At 48.6% G+C, this 15,803-nt stretch overlaps 1 protein-coding gene across 6 annotated transcripts in view; it reads left to right on the top strand.

The window, feature by feature from the left end:
- Positions 1-15,803, top strand: part of CTIF (cap binding complex dependent translation initiation factor) — a 141,521-nt gene that overhangs the window by 68,780 nt on the left and 56,938 nt on the right. For all 6 annotated transcript variants that reach the window (XM_055698878.1, XM_055698877.1, XM_055698876.1 and 3 more), the window contains one exon: positions 8,762-8,838. In XM_055698878.1, the coding sequence (XP_055554853.1) occupies positions 8,762-8,838 (77 nt within the window). The remainder of the gene's footprint in view (positions 1-8,761; positions 8,839-15,803) is intronic.

Genomic DNA, 15,803 nt, shown 5'->3' with positions numbered 1-15,803 from the left:
AAAACTTCATGCACTTGGAAGGCCTCCAATGGGAAGTGCCAAGGGCTGAGCAGCGAGAAAGTTCTCGCAGAGCCTCTGGATCTACCCATATTGAAAGAAAAGAGGAGCCACCTCTTGTTTGTAAGGTTATGAAGTTATCACTCTGCAAATAAGGGGTTTCATCACTGTTGGACTGTCCCAGCTCCTGGGAGTTTGCATGAGCTGGAGCTTCTGTAGGCTAAAACCCCGGTCCACCCAAGAGGAGAAGATTTGTGGGGGCCTGGTTCTGGGGGATTGCACAAATGCACATGGAAAATACGCCATCTTTTGTTAATAATAAGGGTGACATGAAAATATATTTGGGTACAGCCCTTACCTCCTGCTGAGAGTGATGCTGAGTTTGAGGTGAGCATACCCAGCCAGGGCAGGCTGTACCAGTGCTGGGGATTGCACAGGCCTTCAACAGACCCTCCAGCTAAGGGGGCGACCTGGGCTCTGGTCCCAGATTCCCCGTTGTCCTGTGGGCTGTGTTTGTAGATTGCCTTATAAATTCATTGCGGAGTCCCTATTCTGCCTGCAGGTCTCCTCCTCGTGACGCTGTCCGCCACAACGGCATGACGGGGAGGTGCTGAGGTCCTGCCATCTCACCTGCCTGCTTCATCTCAGCTGGAGAGGCATGGTCAAACGGCACATCGAGGCGCATAAGTGGGGAATGCTAGGCTTTGAAGGTGACAAGAGACAGGGAAAACCAGACTGGGGAACATGAAAAATATAGAGGAAAATTATACTTTAAAGAAACGCGAGGTCCCAGAGGGACTGAAATAGCTCGAGTTACAAATACTCCCATAGCAACCTCATAACACTCTACATCCCAACTAAAGCAGTTCCTCCCTCACCCCCAAACTGGCAAAAGCCACAGAAAATGTAGGACAAGCTTTTCAGAGCAGCACAGCCCTTTCTCAGAATGATCTTGGGCTACCTGGGCAGACCGCAAACCAAATGCCAGGTGTGGTGCCTTGTGGTCGTGAGTGATGTGGGCGGTATTTATTCCCAATATTAGCTGAAAAAGGCTCCCTTTTCCTGGGGAAAGCAAACTCAGGTCACCAGTGTTGTTTATTTTAATGGTTCTTGGAATATTCTACATTTAAGGACTCCAAGCAATGGCATGGTTATATCTGTATTTACTGGATAAATGTATTTTTCTGTTGATGGGATGCTTTACTGCTGACAGTAGGGTTTGTTTTTAAGCCTGACCGGGGTAGAGGAAATACATACAAATAAACAATAAACCTAAACAACACTAAAATAACATCAGTTAAAACAATTAGAGTTACTTCCACTCACAAAGTATTGTTCCCATTTTTGCTATAACATGGGAAAAAAACTCCGTTTCCTAAGTCAGCTTGTAACTGATTTTGGATTTGCGGATTCTTGTAACAAAAGGGGATTTCTTTTGTCTGTTATTTATATTCTTCCTATGGCACCACATGTCCGTGTCGGTGTGTCTGGAGCACCCTGTTTCAGTGCAGCAGCGTTTCCAGCCTGTCTCCATCTCGGTGGCTTAGCCAGGGCTTGGTGGCACCGGCTGAGGTTTTCTTCCTGCTGTCCTGGTTGCACAGATGTGCACGTGTGTGTTTGCAGAGGCAGCTCTTCCTAGGAGACTTTGTCCTGGATTTTAAAGTTTTATTATCTCTGAATTATGTATAATTCAGGAGCTTAGGGGCCAAGAGTTAAAAATAGACCCTGGAAAACTCGCTGTCAGTAATCAGCAGAAGGCATTGAGGAAGGTTCACTTGGTACATTTCACATGGGATGCTTTGCCTGATTATTCTAACGCCTTAATTGCATTTGCATCCTGCGCCCCTCATGGGGAGTTTTACGCTGGGTTGTTCCACCATTCTGTGTGTCTTTTGTTCCATCCCAGAGCCGGCTGCAGAGGGGTGAAGTGGGACAGCTTAGCTGCTGTGAAGTATTTAATGCCATTTTAAATGCTGTCTTCCCTCTAGCAGGTGTCTGCTTTCTGTAAGCGTCTAAATGGTAGTTCTTTGGGTCACGAGAGGGGTCGTGTAGACCAGCAGTGATGCGCAGCAAGTGGCAGTCCTGGAGGTTGCATCCCTGGGGCAACGTGGGAAGGCAGAGCCCTGTAAGGAATAGTGCAAGTGTTTTTAGTGGTAAATAAAGAGTGGTGTGTAGCTGTGACAGTCCTGATCACCGTCACGGCCATCACTCCTCTCTGTTCCCACCCTTTTTTCTGGAGAAAGTCACCTCCAAGGTGCTCATCACCGAGGCATGCGTGCTGCAGCTGCGCATTCCGTCTTTGCTGGTGATGTGTGATTCATGGTGTGCTCCCCAAAGATGCAGTTCATCAGGAAGTCCTCCAAACTGGGACATGTCCCAGGAAACAACTTCCTATGCCTCCTCTTTGAGGCATGTCGCGCTGTGCCATGATTCATTGGGGAAGCACGTGCTACTGTCAAGGTCCCATAGAGCATCCATCCTCTGCCATGGGACTTGCCACATCAGTGGTGGCAAAGCTGGAGGAGTTTTGCTCCATTTCCAGCTTCTGGGTGGCTGGAAACTAAATCTGCTTTGCCAGCCCTATAGTTTAATTTACCGCTGGCTCCAGTGACTGAGGTTGAAGAAGGCATCCTTGGAGGTTGCCAGGACCCATGGGTGCTGTGATGGGAGGGTGCTTGTGGGTGAGGAGTGATGGGAGAGCTGCAACCGCGAAGTGCTGTAAGGATTTACCTGCCTTTTACCTTGGGTGATGAGTATTTTGTAAAACTGTTGCACTTTCTATTCCATTGATGTTAAGCACCAACTAATTCCTTATTCAGAAGCAACTATTATTATAAGGACCTTCCAGGAAAAATGAATAGCTTGCAATTTGAAGGAACAGATTTATCACTTAAATTTTAACAGAGAGGAAATAATTTCCAGGCGGCTTCCTGACATTGTTTGGTATTCTTCCATGGCTTCCAAAGCAGGTCAAGGGTTTGGTTAATGCCTCAGCCTTCTCCTTTCAAGAGGTAAAAAATTCCCCTTGTGTAAGAGAAGAGAGTGGGTTGCAGACCAGTGCTGTGGGAGTTTCTGGAAGCGAAAGAGGCAACAGCAAGTGGCCTCGAAGGAGATGGCTCTGCTGGAAGTGCCCACCGGACTTAACGTGTGTTGATAGATGGTGGGTAGAGGAGGTGGGGATGATGCTAGTGGAAAGGTAGCGGTGCTTTTGCCATGTTTTTCATGTGCAATTATATGGCTGGGTTGGTTGTACTGAGTATGGACCCCTTCGGCACCACAGGTGTGGGACCAGCACAGTAGAAGTTGAATATATCTGCAGCTCTGTGCTGTCCCAGACTTGCCTGCCAGAGATAATCCATTCTATAGGCAGATGAAAGCCTTATCATGGGGTGTCGCAGGTCACTGGGTTGGTTTCTGCAGATAATTTCTGGAACCACAGTATATTTATTTTTTTATGCTCCCTCCAACCTCGATATTTCTGTTGTTGCCTTTGTGCATGCAGATGGGTCATCTTCAAGGCCGCCATGAGCCCAACCCCACCTCACCCTTCCCACCTCCCCATAAAAGAAATCCCACCCTGACCTTTGTGTGCAATAAAACCCAGTGAAACTCCTGGCACCTACTGCAGGGCTAATAACCTGTTTGTTCAGTTCAGGCCTTCTGCAACCATTTGTTTAAGATAAGCAAGGGCGGAGATGTTTCTTGAGGGCACAGAAGGCTGTTGAGATGAAGCTCATGCGGACTGATCCTGTGATATGGATCATTTCTTTTCCTTCTTACATCACCCCAACACTGTTTTTTTTCCATAAGTCCAGTTGCTTTTCTCAACCTTTTGTTCACTCACAGGGTTTCAGTGTTGCTGTGTCCTATTCAGGCATCTTCACCTGCTTGACTGTCATGGGCCGGGCGTGTTTCTGCTGCTTGGGAACATCTATGGAAAAGGCTGAATGAATGGGTATGAGTGAAGGTGGGGTGAGGTTTCACATCAGAAAGTCAGGCGGCATTACACATGAAGACCATGGGGGTGAAGCAATGAGCCCCATTAGCTCCCATATGAACTCTCATAGCCGCTAGAGTCTTTGTGGAAGACCCATGAATTTGGCCACCCCAGACAACACTTGCACTTGAGAAGTGCTGAGGTAGAGGAGAAGGAGGGAGGGTGCAGGTTGGTCCCAACTAGGACCATCCCTTTTGTAAAGCAGTTGCTGTCAGATGCCCAAGGAGTCCCTGGGATTTGCTGCCTAAGGGTGGTCACAGAAGGACCACCAGCAGCAAAAACCTCTGCCTTGTTTCTGCTCATCTCCTGGTGATTTGCCGTGGATTTACCATCCCCAGTAAAAGGCAAAGCTGGTGCTGTCCTCCAACTTCTTCAGCTGCTGCTGCTGCAGAGGAGGCATGAGAAAAATGATAGCAAAGCTTTGGCTTCTAGCAGGGTAGCTCAAAAACCAACACTTCCCTCCTCTGGTCCTGCCCCTCTTCTTCATGTCCCTCCCCGCCAGAACCCTGCAGTTTACTGGACTGAGATGCGGGGTGGGATGGCTCAGAAGAGGGACATTGCTGGGGGGGGGACAGGTATCAGCTGGGGGGAGAGGTGGAGGCTCTTGCATTGCTGCAGATTGCCAACAAGATCTTGAAAGCTTTTTCTTTGTTCTTTCATTAAACTTTGATGTAAATGGGTCTGGGGCAGTGGAGAGGCAGCTGCCAGCTTTCTGGATTCCCATGGGCAGGAGGATGGGGTTGAAGGCTGGGCAGATAACTTCGTTAGAAGAGGAGTGCACGTGGGCATCAGACCTGCTCCCCTCCTCTGTCTGTTTGCAGCATCTTCAGTAGATGACAGATTTCCCTTGGCGTATGCTGGCTGTCCATATGACAGTCACCTAAGCTTGCCAGACATCACCTTCCCTTCTCCAAGAGCTGCTTTCCCTGAAACATCTAAAAATGAATACGCACATCACAGCATAGCTGCTCTCTAGGGGACTGGCCTGGAGAGCAGACCGGTCCTGAGTGCCCCTTCTTTGCCAGAGCTGTTGGCCTTTCTTGTTAGAGTGTGCATGTTTATAATTTAAACTTGACTTACACATACATGTGTGTGTTAGAAGTCCCATGGGCATCTCAGGTTCTGCTCCAAGCTTCCCACCATGTAAACTGCAGAGTATTTAGCTCCAGAATTGAAAATGACCTCTATTAGTGATTCTTCGTGAGACCATGGGCTCCTTCTTCTTTGCTTTTCCCACACCCCTTACTTCCAGATCCAGCAGCACTGAAATGCTGGTTTGTTACATTCTCCTCCAGCCACCTGCAAATAGATTTTAAAATAAAACCGATGTGCGAGAGTGGTCAAATGTGATTTTGCTGTCCACTGAGAAGTTCCAAACTTGCCTATGAAAACCATGAGCACCTGGGTTTGATGGTGTCTTCTGGCTCTAGCAGGAGCAAAAAACATCCCTCTTGTATAGGTCTTCTTTGTAGACCCATTGTGGAGCAGAGGGTGGTCTTCAGCCTTGCAAAACATTTCCCTTTGGTTCTGCTCAGGAATTTCAGATTCCTATAGAGTGTGTCCGCTGAAAGATGGAAGAGCTGCATTTCAGATCCAGGTTGTCCTCAGCAAGCCAGCTCTACTGAAGGCACTTCCACTACTGTCCTGCATGACCCATGGTGGGGAGCAGCCTTCAGACAAGCCCAAGAGAGCCACATCATCAAGGCACTCACCGTGCCCTTGGGACTCTGGTCCATCCCCACCCACCCAGCACCCTCAGTCATCTTGCAGCCACTCCACCCTTCTTGAGAGTTGCTGATACTTCCTTTTACATCAGCCTGCTGCACAAAAGAAGTCGACTTTTCTCCCTTCCAAATTTAGCTCTGTTTAGGCACCAAAATAGACCGGAGTAGGGATCAGTGACTGTTTTTTTCCAAAACATTGTCTCATGACTAGGACTAGGGAAAGCAACTGCTCAGCTGGAGAAGTGAGATGCTTGATTTTCCTAACGGGAGCATGAAGTTCTCCTTTGTTCAGACATGGGCAATGTCCAGGAGTACTCCTTGGATTAGGAGCCTTATTGCTGTGTCATTAATCCATGTCTCACCCCTGTGCTGTCTGCTGGTGATGGGCAGAGGTCTGTGGAAGCACAGAGATGCTCTGCAAGGAGGACCTGCAGCAATGCACCACCGTACATACGGTTTCTAGTTGGAAAGACCAGAAAGGCAGCTCCTGAGACTTTAACGAAGGCTTCGCATTGAGGAAGTCGGTGCTTTAGGTCCTTCTGTTCTGCACAGATAGTTTCATTTTTCCAGGGTAGTTGTATTTGCATGTGTGTCTGCAAAGCAGCTTAAATACTTAAAAATACCCCAAGCTTTAGCCTGTTGTGGTAGCGCAGCATTTGGAAATGGCCTTACTGAGTATTGTGCTATTTTTAGCCTGATTTCCTAAAGTAGCATGGCTGATGTGATTGGGACGTGTGTGTCTGCTCCCTTCCTTCCTTTTATCACTCGGTTCGGTACTCATTGGCCAATTTCAAGCAAATTTTCCGAGGAACAGAGATCTTGGAGATATTAAACTCCTCCTATGCATTCCATGAAGAGAAGTGATTTGGAACATAAGCAATGAGGAAGATTCAAACCACAGCCCTCAGCAGTGAAGGTTCAGTATGATTCTAAGCTATTAGACTTTAAAGATGCCACACAGAACTAACCATGAGGTGTTTGGCTGCAGGAGCCCAGGTTAGACCTGGTGATAACTTAACCACAGCCCCAGGAGAGCAAGTTGCCACCTTTCCCTACTCCCAGACTACCTCTTATTAGTCAAAGATGTGCTCTGTGTGAGTTGTGAGGTGAGATCTACAGAGCATGAGGAGAGCTTTTTCTGATGCTGGATGTGGAGGCCCACAGAACAGTAGGACAACACTCATCACTGAGCAGATCCTGGCAGGATGAGCAGATGTGCAAGAAGGCTAAGGTGGCTTCACCTAACGATGGCCCCTGTACTATCGCTCTACGGGCTCATGTAGGATGCTGCGGCTGGTGTGGTACCTCTGGGTGTTAGGGGTGTTTCAGTGGGAGAGGAGGATCATTTTTGGTCACCGAGAGTGGGTACTACTCTTGAGCGTGCTTTCTAATGCCTGTGCTACACCGTATGATCATGGCATATCCAGTTTTTCTCTGGAAGAGTTAAAAGTCAAGAAGAAAGTTAAAAGGGAAACTACCTTCTCAGGAAGCACACTTCAAGACCGCAGCCAAAACAAAGGTCAAACGGGGACATGCAAGCCAGCAGCAGGACTTCCCCAAGGGCTTGATGAGTTCAGTGCTTGAAGTCTCCAAGAGCAAAGGTCTCCCAAGTGGAGGGCTCCAGCTGCCATGGGAGCTGCAGAGCTGCTGCAGTGGCAGTTAGTCCGGGCTCTTTGCAGATGGCCAGGGTGGATGGTCACAATAAACCGTGTTGGTCTTGGGCTTGGGGATGGTTTCTCCAGTCTGCAAACTTAAATTCATTAGCATACCCAGCAACCCTTCTCCTCCATTACCTCTTCCGCCAGAGGAACTAAAAATATTATCTCAGTAACTGCTACTAAAATTAACTGTCATTTTTAAGGCTTTTTAACAGAGAGAGAGACTGTTCTTTTTTTTTTTAAGTTGGTGTGTTATGTTGTCATGCCAATGTGGCAAAGCTGCTGCTTGGTGAGACGCATTCCCACCCAGCCCTTGCCCTGGCCCAGGCTGCTCCCTCGTGGCTCCTCGTGCGTGGTGATTCACCAGCAGTGGCTGGAGCTCTGAGGCTAAGATAGATTGCAATGGAAATAAAAGGAGCGACTTTTACAGGGCTTTTATTGCCAGCCAGGGAAGTACAATACTGCGTAAATAAAATTCATTATGGTTATGACAGCTCTGTGGTCCCTGGAAAATAAATAATACTTTGCACTTCATAGTACCTTTCATCCAGGAACCTCAGAGCACTTTGCTGACGTTAACAAAGCCTCACGATTCCCACAGCAGGATGGTAAATACAGCATCCCTCTTATCAGATAGAGATACAAGTGAGAGAGTTGGCACCTCCAGTGGAGACAGGACAAGATAGCAGCTTGACTTACATGGAGATTTTCCACTGGCTTGGCTTGGGCAAATCACTGAGCATCCTTGTCGTCCCAGTGGTTCCCAGTAAGGTGTATGCCACCCATCCCTTCCGCAGGGGCTGACTGGCTCGCGGTGGGCAGGATCAGCGAGGTGCCCATGATGTGGTTGTTGACTTGCCAATGGCATGGGGGCACAGCCCCAGCAGACCTGCCAGCTGTGGCTTGTGGTGGCTTACTCCAGTATCCTCAAAATGGTGCTGAGCATCATCCCTTTACAGACATTTTTACGGCTAGGTTTTAGATAAATATATAAGTACAAGGGAAACAACCCAGTGAAAGTGGCTGGTTTAGGTGCACCAGTATCAGCAGTGTCATGTGTGAAGTGGGTGAATTCCCCGTACGTGGTACACATTGGGATCTATCCACACGTGGTCCAGTTATCTGCCCCGTGTGGTTTCTCCCATACAGAAATTGCAGATAACTTCATTCCCTGCTCATTGCAATGGCCCTGAGGGGGTACAAGAAGTCTGTGGATTTCCAGACCTGCATCGATAGGGTCTGAGATATTGTAAGGATGTTTGGATAGGAACTGTTTCTTTTATCATGCTCACGTTGGGTGTACGGCTCTGTCTCACTGTGACCCCTTCCGTACTGATGCCCCCTGTATCTTGAAGCTGATCGCTGCTTTTCTCTCTGTTTTACAGGGTTACCATCCATTGCCTCATGAAGCTGAAATCGCACACACCAAAAAGCTGTTCAGAAGGAGGAGAAACGACCGGAGGTAGGTGAAATCTCTTTAATGTTTTTGTTAAAAAATTATTATTATTTTCTCTCCTATCATTGCACATTTTCCCGCAGTGTGTTAGGGAGTGTCTTTGGACAATACTGCTGTTTAGCAGCTGCCACCGTTGGGTTAATGCATAAACTTTTATTTGAGCTCTAACGTCCTGAAAATGCAGAGTGTGTCCATCCCCCTGGTTTGCCTTCTAAATGCAGAATATGTCCTGTATGGCTCCAGGAGTATCTTAAGGACCTCCTCTAGCCCTTACGCTTATTCCAGCATAGCCAGATCCCCCGACTTGTATTAGAAGAGGCAGCTGGCAACATATTATCTGCAAAAGCTTTGAATCCTTGTAACATGCTTCCTCTCTTTCTGTTGGAAGGCAAAATCTGCTGACTTTCAGGGTCACCTGCAATTGTACGGGTTGAGAGGGGTTTGCAGCGAGCCTGGGATGCCTGTCTGCATGAAGGAGGGGATGTGTGAAACAGGCAGCCGCGCTCCTGTGTCATTGGTGATTTCAATCCATTGAGTTAATTTAATTGGGTCAGTTGGATATTTAATTGTGTAAATTGCATATTTAATTATATGAGGGCATCTAGAGTCCTTGTTAGGAATTGTGACTGTGGTTAAATGTGAAAATAAGTGGGCAATAAGGGAGTTAGTTGTATATACAGCTTTATTTCTGCTGACGTGTTCTGCTCTGGCTGAGACAACCGCGGCAGTAAAGCATTTCTGAAACCAGGAGTTTGCAAGGTTAATGTGATTGAACAGGAGGAAATGTGGCCAATGTTTTCTCCTAGAATGAGTTGAAATCTGTATCTGAGCTGTGATGCCTCACAGGGGGATTTCTGGGGGAGTCCTACAGACACCTGTAGTAGTAGTAGTTGGAGTGTGTCCTCAAATCTCCCCATCATTTCTGGACTCATGAACAGCCATGATGCAGTTAAGTCTCTGTGTGGATCAGTTTTCCCAAATTTTACCAAGAGACCAAAAACCGGCTGAAAAGAGTTTGCTCAGGTGTCCTAGAAACGTTCTTCTGTGGGCGGAGGGAGAAGCAGCAGCAAACTCCCATTTTCTGTCCTCTTTGGGGTTCCCTCCTTTTTTCCGGTATATAATTTAAGAGGCAATTTAGGCTTGTGATTTAAGGGGAAAAAGAAACAAACACAAAATGTCTTGTTTCAGCTGGGTGATCGCCAAGATGTAGTTAAAACCAAGCAGAAGTCTGCTTATGTTGCAGGAGCGAGTTGGGTGGGCTTCCTTGTAGCACTGGGCTGGGCTCCCCAAGAAATGTTGGTGGACGCTGGAGTATCCTGTTCCCATCCCGGCTCACCAAGCAGGTCTTCCTCTGCCATCCAAAAACTGCACGATGCTGCGGGAAAGCAGACCTGCACAGCCAAGGGGTCTCCTCCCTGAAGCTGCATGCCCAAAGCTGCGCTGAACCAGAGCCATGGAACTGCCTGTTGGTTCTTCCCTCCCATGTAAAAAAAAACAGAGGAATCACAGATGTGTGTTTCTGTTTCTTTTCCTTTCTGATCCCTTTAGATAAACCATCAGCAGACAGAAGCATGCAGCCCCCCAGGGCATCCCTGCCTCTTGCACAGGTGGCAAGGAGAGATAGCAAAAGAAACTGCCTTGGGCTGGCGTTGGGAGATAGAGGGGTGAGATGCAGCCCAGACCAGGTACACTAGGATAATATCCCAGGAGGACAGACAGAAGCCTTAAAACCCAGTTGATACGGCATCATACAGGAGGAGACGTGGGGCCATTTCAGCTCTAAGCAGTCATGAATGAAATAAAATGGAAAGAACAGAAGGTATGCAGTCCTGCCCAAGCCCTCTGCGGATATCCATGGTTGTGTCAAAGCTTAGACAGAAAAATACATTCATTTTAATTGCAAAAAGCGAAGAAGTTCGGGTAGAGGGAGCTGGAGTAAAACAACAGTCTCTTAAGTAATAGGTTAAACAGAAAAGGCACGGTTCCATCCCCTAGACTTCAGCTGGAAACCTCAGCACCCCCCTTCTCCCTAGACCATATGGTTTGATGCTGGGGGGTTTCAGGGTCCCCTTGTCCCTGTGGTGTGTTTGGGACTAGCAGGTTAGTTTTGGTCCTTCTGGTGCCACTTGAGATGCCCCCAGGGAGCACTGACTCCTTAAAATCAATTTCTAGCAGTAAGTGAGGTCTCGGAATACTTAATTTATGAGAAAAGCATGGTAGAAATAGGGGGAAGAAAGGAAATAGGTAAAAAACCTCAGACTGTTTTGGAGCACAAACAGGTTACAAAGCTGTTCACAGTTCATTGCAGTGCTGTTATCTTAATGTCCCAGGCATCATTCTAGGGGAGAAAAGCTTCATTGCAGAGCTGGTGGAGCTACACAGGTGATATAAACATCCATCAGGCTGAGATTTTTTGGCCAGCAAAGCAGTTGGGAGCTACGGGCTTTTTGTTTTAAACCTCATCTGGATACAGAGAGACTCAAAATTGCAAGACCATGGACACTGGAGGCAGCAAGGCTTGGGAGAGGCTGAGCAGGGGTGTTTGGTGGTGTGTGGGTTGAGAGTGGAGTTAGGAAACGGCTCTGGATGCCTGGACACAAGGGAAGAAGAGCTAGTTCTAGAAAGGGGCTGGTAGCAGCCAAGGGTGGGAGTAGGGTTGACATGCAATGGATTTGCAAGAAGAAAAGAGGTTGTCCTGCTCTGTTGTTTAGAAGCAGGTGTGACCCCAAAGCCTTGGCACAGGCAGCTTTTCCCCTTCTCCTGAAGGTGATGAGCACTTGGCAGCAAGCAGTACCCCAGACCCCACAAGCAATGCCTGTACGTGGTGCACCAGCTCTCCCTACCCAGGACCAGCCTCGCCTGAGGATGACACGTCCCAGGTGACCATGGTGTGCATCCTTCTGCCATGTGCAGCGGTCCCTGCTCGCAAGTGGAGGTCAAGGAGTCAGCCCCCATGCTGACCTGTACACGGTACATGGTCCAGCTGGCCTTGCCTGGCTGTAGCTGCCCTTCAGGCTGGCCGGCACTTTGTATAACACAGCTGTTGTAAAAGAGCTGATAAAGCACATTGGTACACAGAAATCTGCCTGGTTTTTTTTCCAGCTGGTCTTATAAATGATACCGGTTCTCCCCAAAGCAAGTGCAGGCTCCTTTCTCCTCCTTGATGGTGTCAAGGGACCACATCTCGGGCTGATGAAGCACCTTTTGTTTCTCATGCGAAACAATGCTGACGTCTGGCCGTGCTATAAATAACACTTGTCCCTGCTTCCTTCCCATCACCTTTCCTCGGGAAATGCTGTCACTGCGTTGCGGAGGAGTGTGGCTCACCTACCCTGAGGTCTCTGTTGCGCACCTTTTACTCCCGTGGGGAGAAGCAACCCTATGGGCATGCAGCCATAGCTGTCTCCTGGTGTATATGATACAGTTTTACTTCCCATGAGTCATTTTTCCATGGGATGCATGCTTCATTTGTTGCATGAGATAGATACAAAGTGCAAATTAGAGGGGTCGTTAAACAGGCTGTGACTTTCCCAGTTAAGGACCATTTGTGGGTCTGTTGGACACATTTTTGATAGCAGCAATCAATGTCAGAGCCACATTTGGTGGAGGGTTTCTTTGCACAAGGTGTTTTAAAAGGCTACAGGAGGTGGTGAGGTCTGCAAAGACCTTCTAATCAGGGCAGGAGAGCAGGGAAAGGTCTCACCCTCCCCACCTCACCTGGAGAAATCCTGCAACAGAGAAATGTTTTCTGTGTTGGTTTAGACACACAAGGTGTAACTGCTGCCTCCTGATGAGGGTGATGGAGGGCATCACCGCTTGATGGGATCATTGAAAGAGAGCAGCAGAGGCATGTTTTTTCATAGATGTCCATGTGAGCAAGTGTTGAACACCAATGAGGGGTTTATTGTCCCAAACACTAATCCGCTGTTTGCTGCCACACAAGACCCACCCTACCTAGATATTGCCCAAGGCAACTTGGTTTGACTTCCCATAGGCAACCACCTCTAGGGAAGAAGGAACCCTCCCCGGGCAGTGGCAGGACCTCTCTTGCCCTTCTCTCCTGCAAGATTTTGAGAGAGAAAAAATACTCCGGGATATGCGGCATAAAAGACTCATTTTCCAAGTCCTCTGCTCCAGCCCTTCTTAATTCAATGCCTCTCTGCTAGTGGAGCACAAGCTGTGCTGGGATGTGGTCTTCTTGGGCAGGTGGGCTCTGAGTTTGTCCCCTTGTTTTTCAAAAAGTTCTTGAAAACACCATTTCTTTAAGTATCTATTGAAGCATTGCAAGTCAGCTTGGTGCTGCACAGGGTTTTTGCTGTTCTCATGGCACCCTGGTATGATGTGTTTTGGGATGGAGGGTCTGGCTGGCCAAACCCCGTAGCCCAGAAATGCATGCACAGAGGCTTGCACCCGCCTTGTAGGAGTGATAAGAAATGTTGTCCAGTCTAGACAGGATTTACAAGGAATATATGGAGTTGCAATGGGTTAAGACAGGCAAGTTTGTACCTACTTGTGGGTCTTCTGGTTAACAGAGTACTAAAATTGTTCTGTGTCACCTAGGGAAGGGGACAGTTTTGCTGAGGACTGGGAAAAGGTTTCTGGAGAAGTCTTAAAAAGTTTGTGCCATTGTAATCACATTGATTCAATATCTTGTTGGATACAAAAGTCAAAATCAGGCTGAATACCTTATGAAAAGGAAATTCTCATGCGTGCCTAGATGCTGGCTGGTATCTCATGGGGCTTTTGGTGGTCAGTCTATGGGCATCTGGAGAGATGGCAGAGGGAAACGCAGTCCCATGTCTTGGAGAGGATGGAGTAAAAGCCAAAGAGTTAATCAACACCCTCTTTCCCAAAGGCATCTGAATTCCTCTCTTCAACAGAAAAGGTGTGCATCCCTTGTGCTTCCTTGTGCCTGGTATGTCTCCAGGCTTTGGGATGACCAGAGTCACAAGGGGTTGCGCTGTCTGTCCCAGCCGGGGCCGTTGGGGACCACAGCCAGCCTCAGGTGAAGGACCATCACCCTTAGCTGTGGCTGAGCTTCATGTCATCACCTCCTTCTCCTGTTGCATGGGGGTTTCAGAGGGGTGTTGCTGCGCCTGGGAAATCCATCCTTTATAAAGCCCATGGGTGGGGATAAGGGGCTTGAGCAGAAGACTGTGTAGGTCCTCCTGGCTCATACACAGAGAGAAGGGGTGGGAGCAAAGAGACTCACGTGCTTTCCCTATCTCCCTTGAGCATGCCCCAAATACTTCAGCTTTTGATGACAGGATTACAGAAATGTCCCCAAGTTTTCTCTTGTGTTGTCCCAGTTTACTTCCTACCGTTAGTTTGGCTTTACACTTAAATGATCAGGAAAAAACAGTCTGATTTTTTTTTTTTTTTGTGTGTGTGTGTGTTGTTTTCTGGTTTTAATTAGATTCAGAGCTGGGGGAGGCAGAAATATCCTCCTTCCCCGGAGATCCGCGGGTGGCTGTCAGGGACGGTTTCCTCTTCCTGAAGCAGGAGGGTTGTGTAAGCGCCGCTGAGCCCTCCTGCCTGCGCCCGCGCTGGAAACGTAGCTGGGTGAGTGCACAGGGGCAGGCACCCCTGTCCTGACTCCCCAGCCAGAATCCATGTTCCTGAGAGACATTCTGGGGCTCATCCCAGCCCATCCACGTGGCCCCAGCCAGGGTCTCGCACAGAGGCGAGCGTGGTCTTGCATAGGGATGGCCCAAAGGATGGTCACAGCGGGCTCGGGGCCAGGCAGGGAACGTCCCAGATCCGCCAGCGGCTCCACCAAGGAGCGTAGGCAAGCTGTGATATATTTCTTTTCCCATTATATTTGATTTTACAGACCCTCAGGGACACTCAACCACCTACAGTGATTAGTTCAACTGATTAAGCTGCTTTTCCTCTTGTGGCAAACTCCTTTTGTGAAGGGTTTTCAATAGGCACGCTGCTTGGGACATTGTTCCTGTACAATTTCCTTTCAAAACACCATAAAGGGCACTCTACCACTTTTCCCTGTCATAAAACATCACAGGAATCAGCTTTGCCCAGCTTGCTCCTTCAAGGGCAAGATCTCCTCATTCAGGGAGAAGGTATGGGGTCAAGGTGGGAGTTGCAGCACTGCATGATGCTGGAGTGAGATGGAGCCGTTAGCAAGGGGGATTCGAGATGAGATGAGGCATAAAGCAAAAGTTTTCTGCCTTTTTTTTTTTTTTTTTCTTTTTTGCTGTCTGTTAATACGAGGATCCAGGGTCACCCAGGGAAGTGAAGGATAAAATAAACTTGAAAGCCCAGAGGAGGCAATGCTGGTTTGCACATGTTGGCTGTTTCAGCCTTGCCTGGCAGAAGCTGGGAGCGGATGCGGATCCTCTTGAGGTACCCAGGGGTAGATAGCGCAGGGGGAGAAGGGCTGTTTCTGCTGAAGAAACACGCCACTGTGAGCACCAAGCAGATAAAACTGGCCATCTAATTAAGACTGGAAGTCAAAGGAGTCTCTGCCTTGATTGCCACCAAGGGAGTAACAGACGTAGGGAACTGCAAGGGCTTGCCGTGGCACAAGGTCCATCCTCCCTGTGTTTGTAGTTACTCCCATACCCTCTCATGAGGCTATTGGGTAGGTCTGTATGAAGACCTGGTGTCATTGGGACCTAGTTTGTCCATCCGCTGCTCGTTGGGCCAAGTGTTGATGGAGCAGGGCAGAGATGCTATCAGAAAGAGTCAAGCAGGAGCCCCTTTGACCCACAGAGCCGCGCTGGCCAGACACCCTGGCATCGCCTGGCCCCACTGCCCTTCCTTCCAGGCGCTGAGGAGAAGGTTCTGCCAGGGGTCACAGTGCTGGGACCCCGCTCCCAGGAGGAGGTTGTTGAGAACAAAGCCTGCACCAGGCTGCCCGTTGAAGGAGCAGTCACTGAATGATCAAAAAGCCACCTCCTGATGACCCGTGGGCATCCGTCTGGGGGTGACTCAGCCACGGGTGGAGCTGC

This window comes from Falco cherrug, chromosome Z, assembly GCF_023634085.1.
Source record: "Falco cherrug isolate bFalChe1 chromosome Z, bFalChe1.pri, whole genome shotgun sequence".
In the NCBI taxonomy this organism is placed as follows: domain Eukaryota; kingdom Metazoa; phylum Chordata; class Aves; order Falconiformes; family Falconidae; genus Falco; species Falco cherrug.
This window is presented reverse-complemented; position numbering and strand designations above follow the sequence as displayed.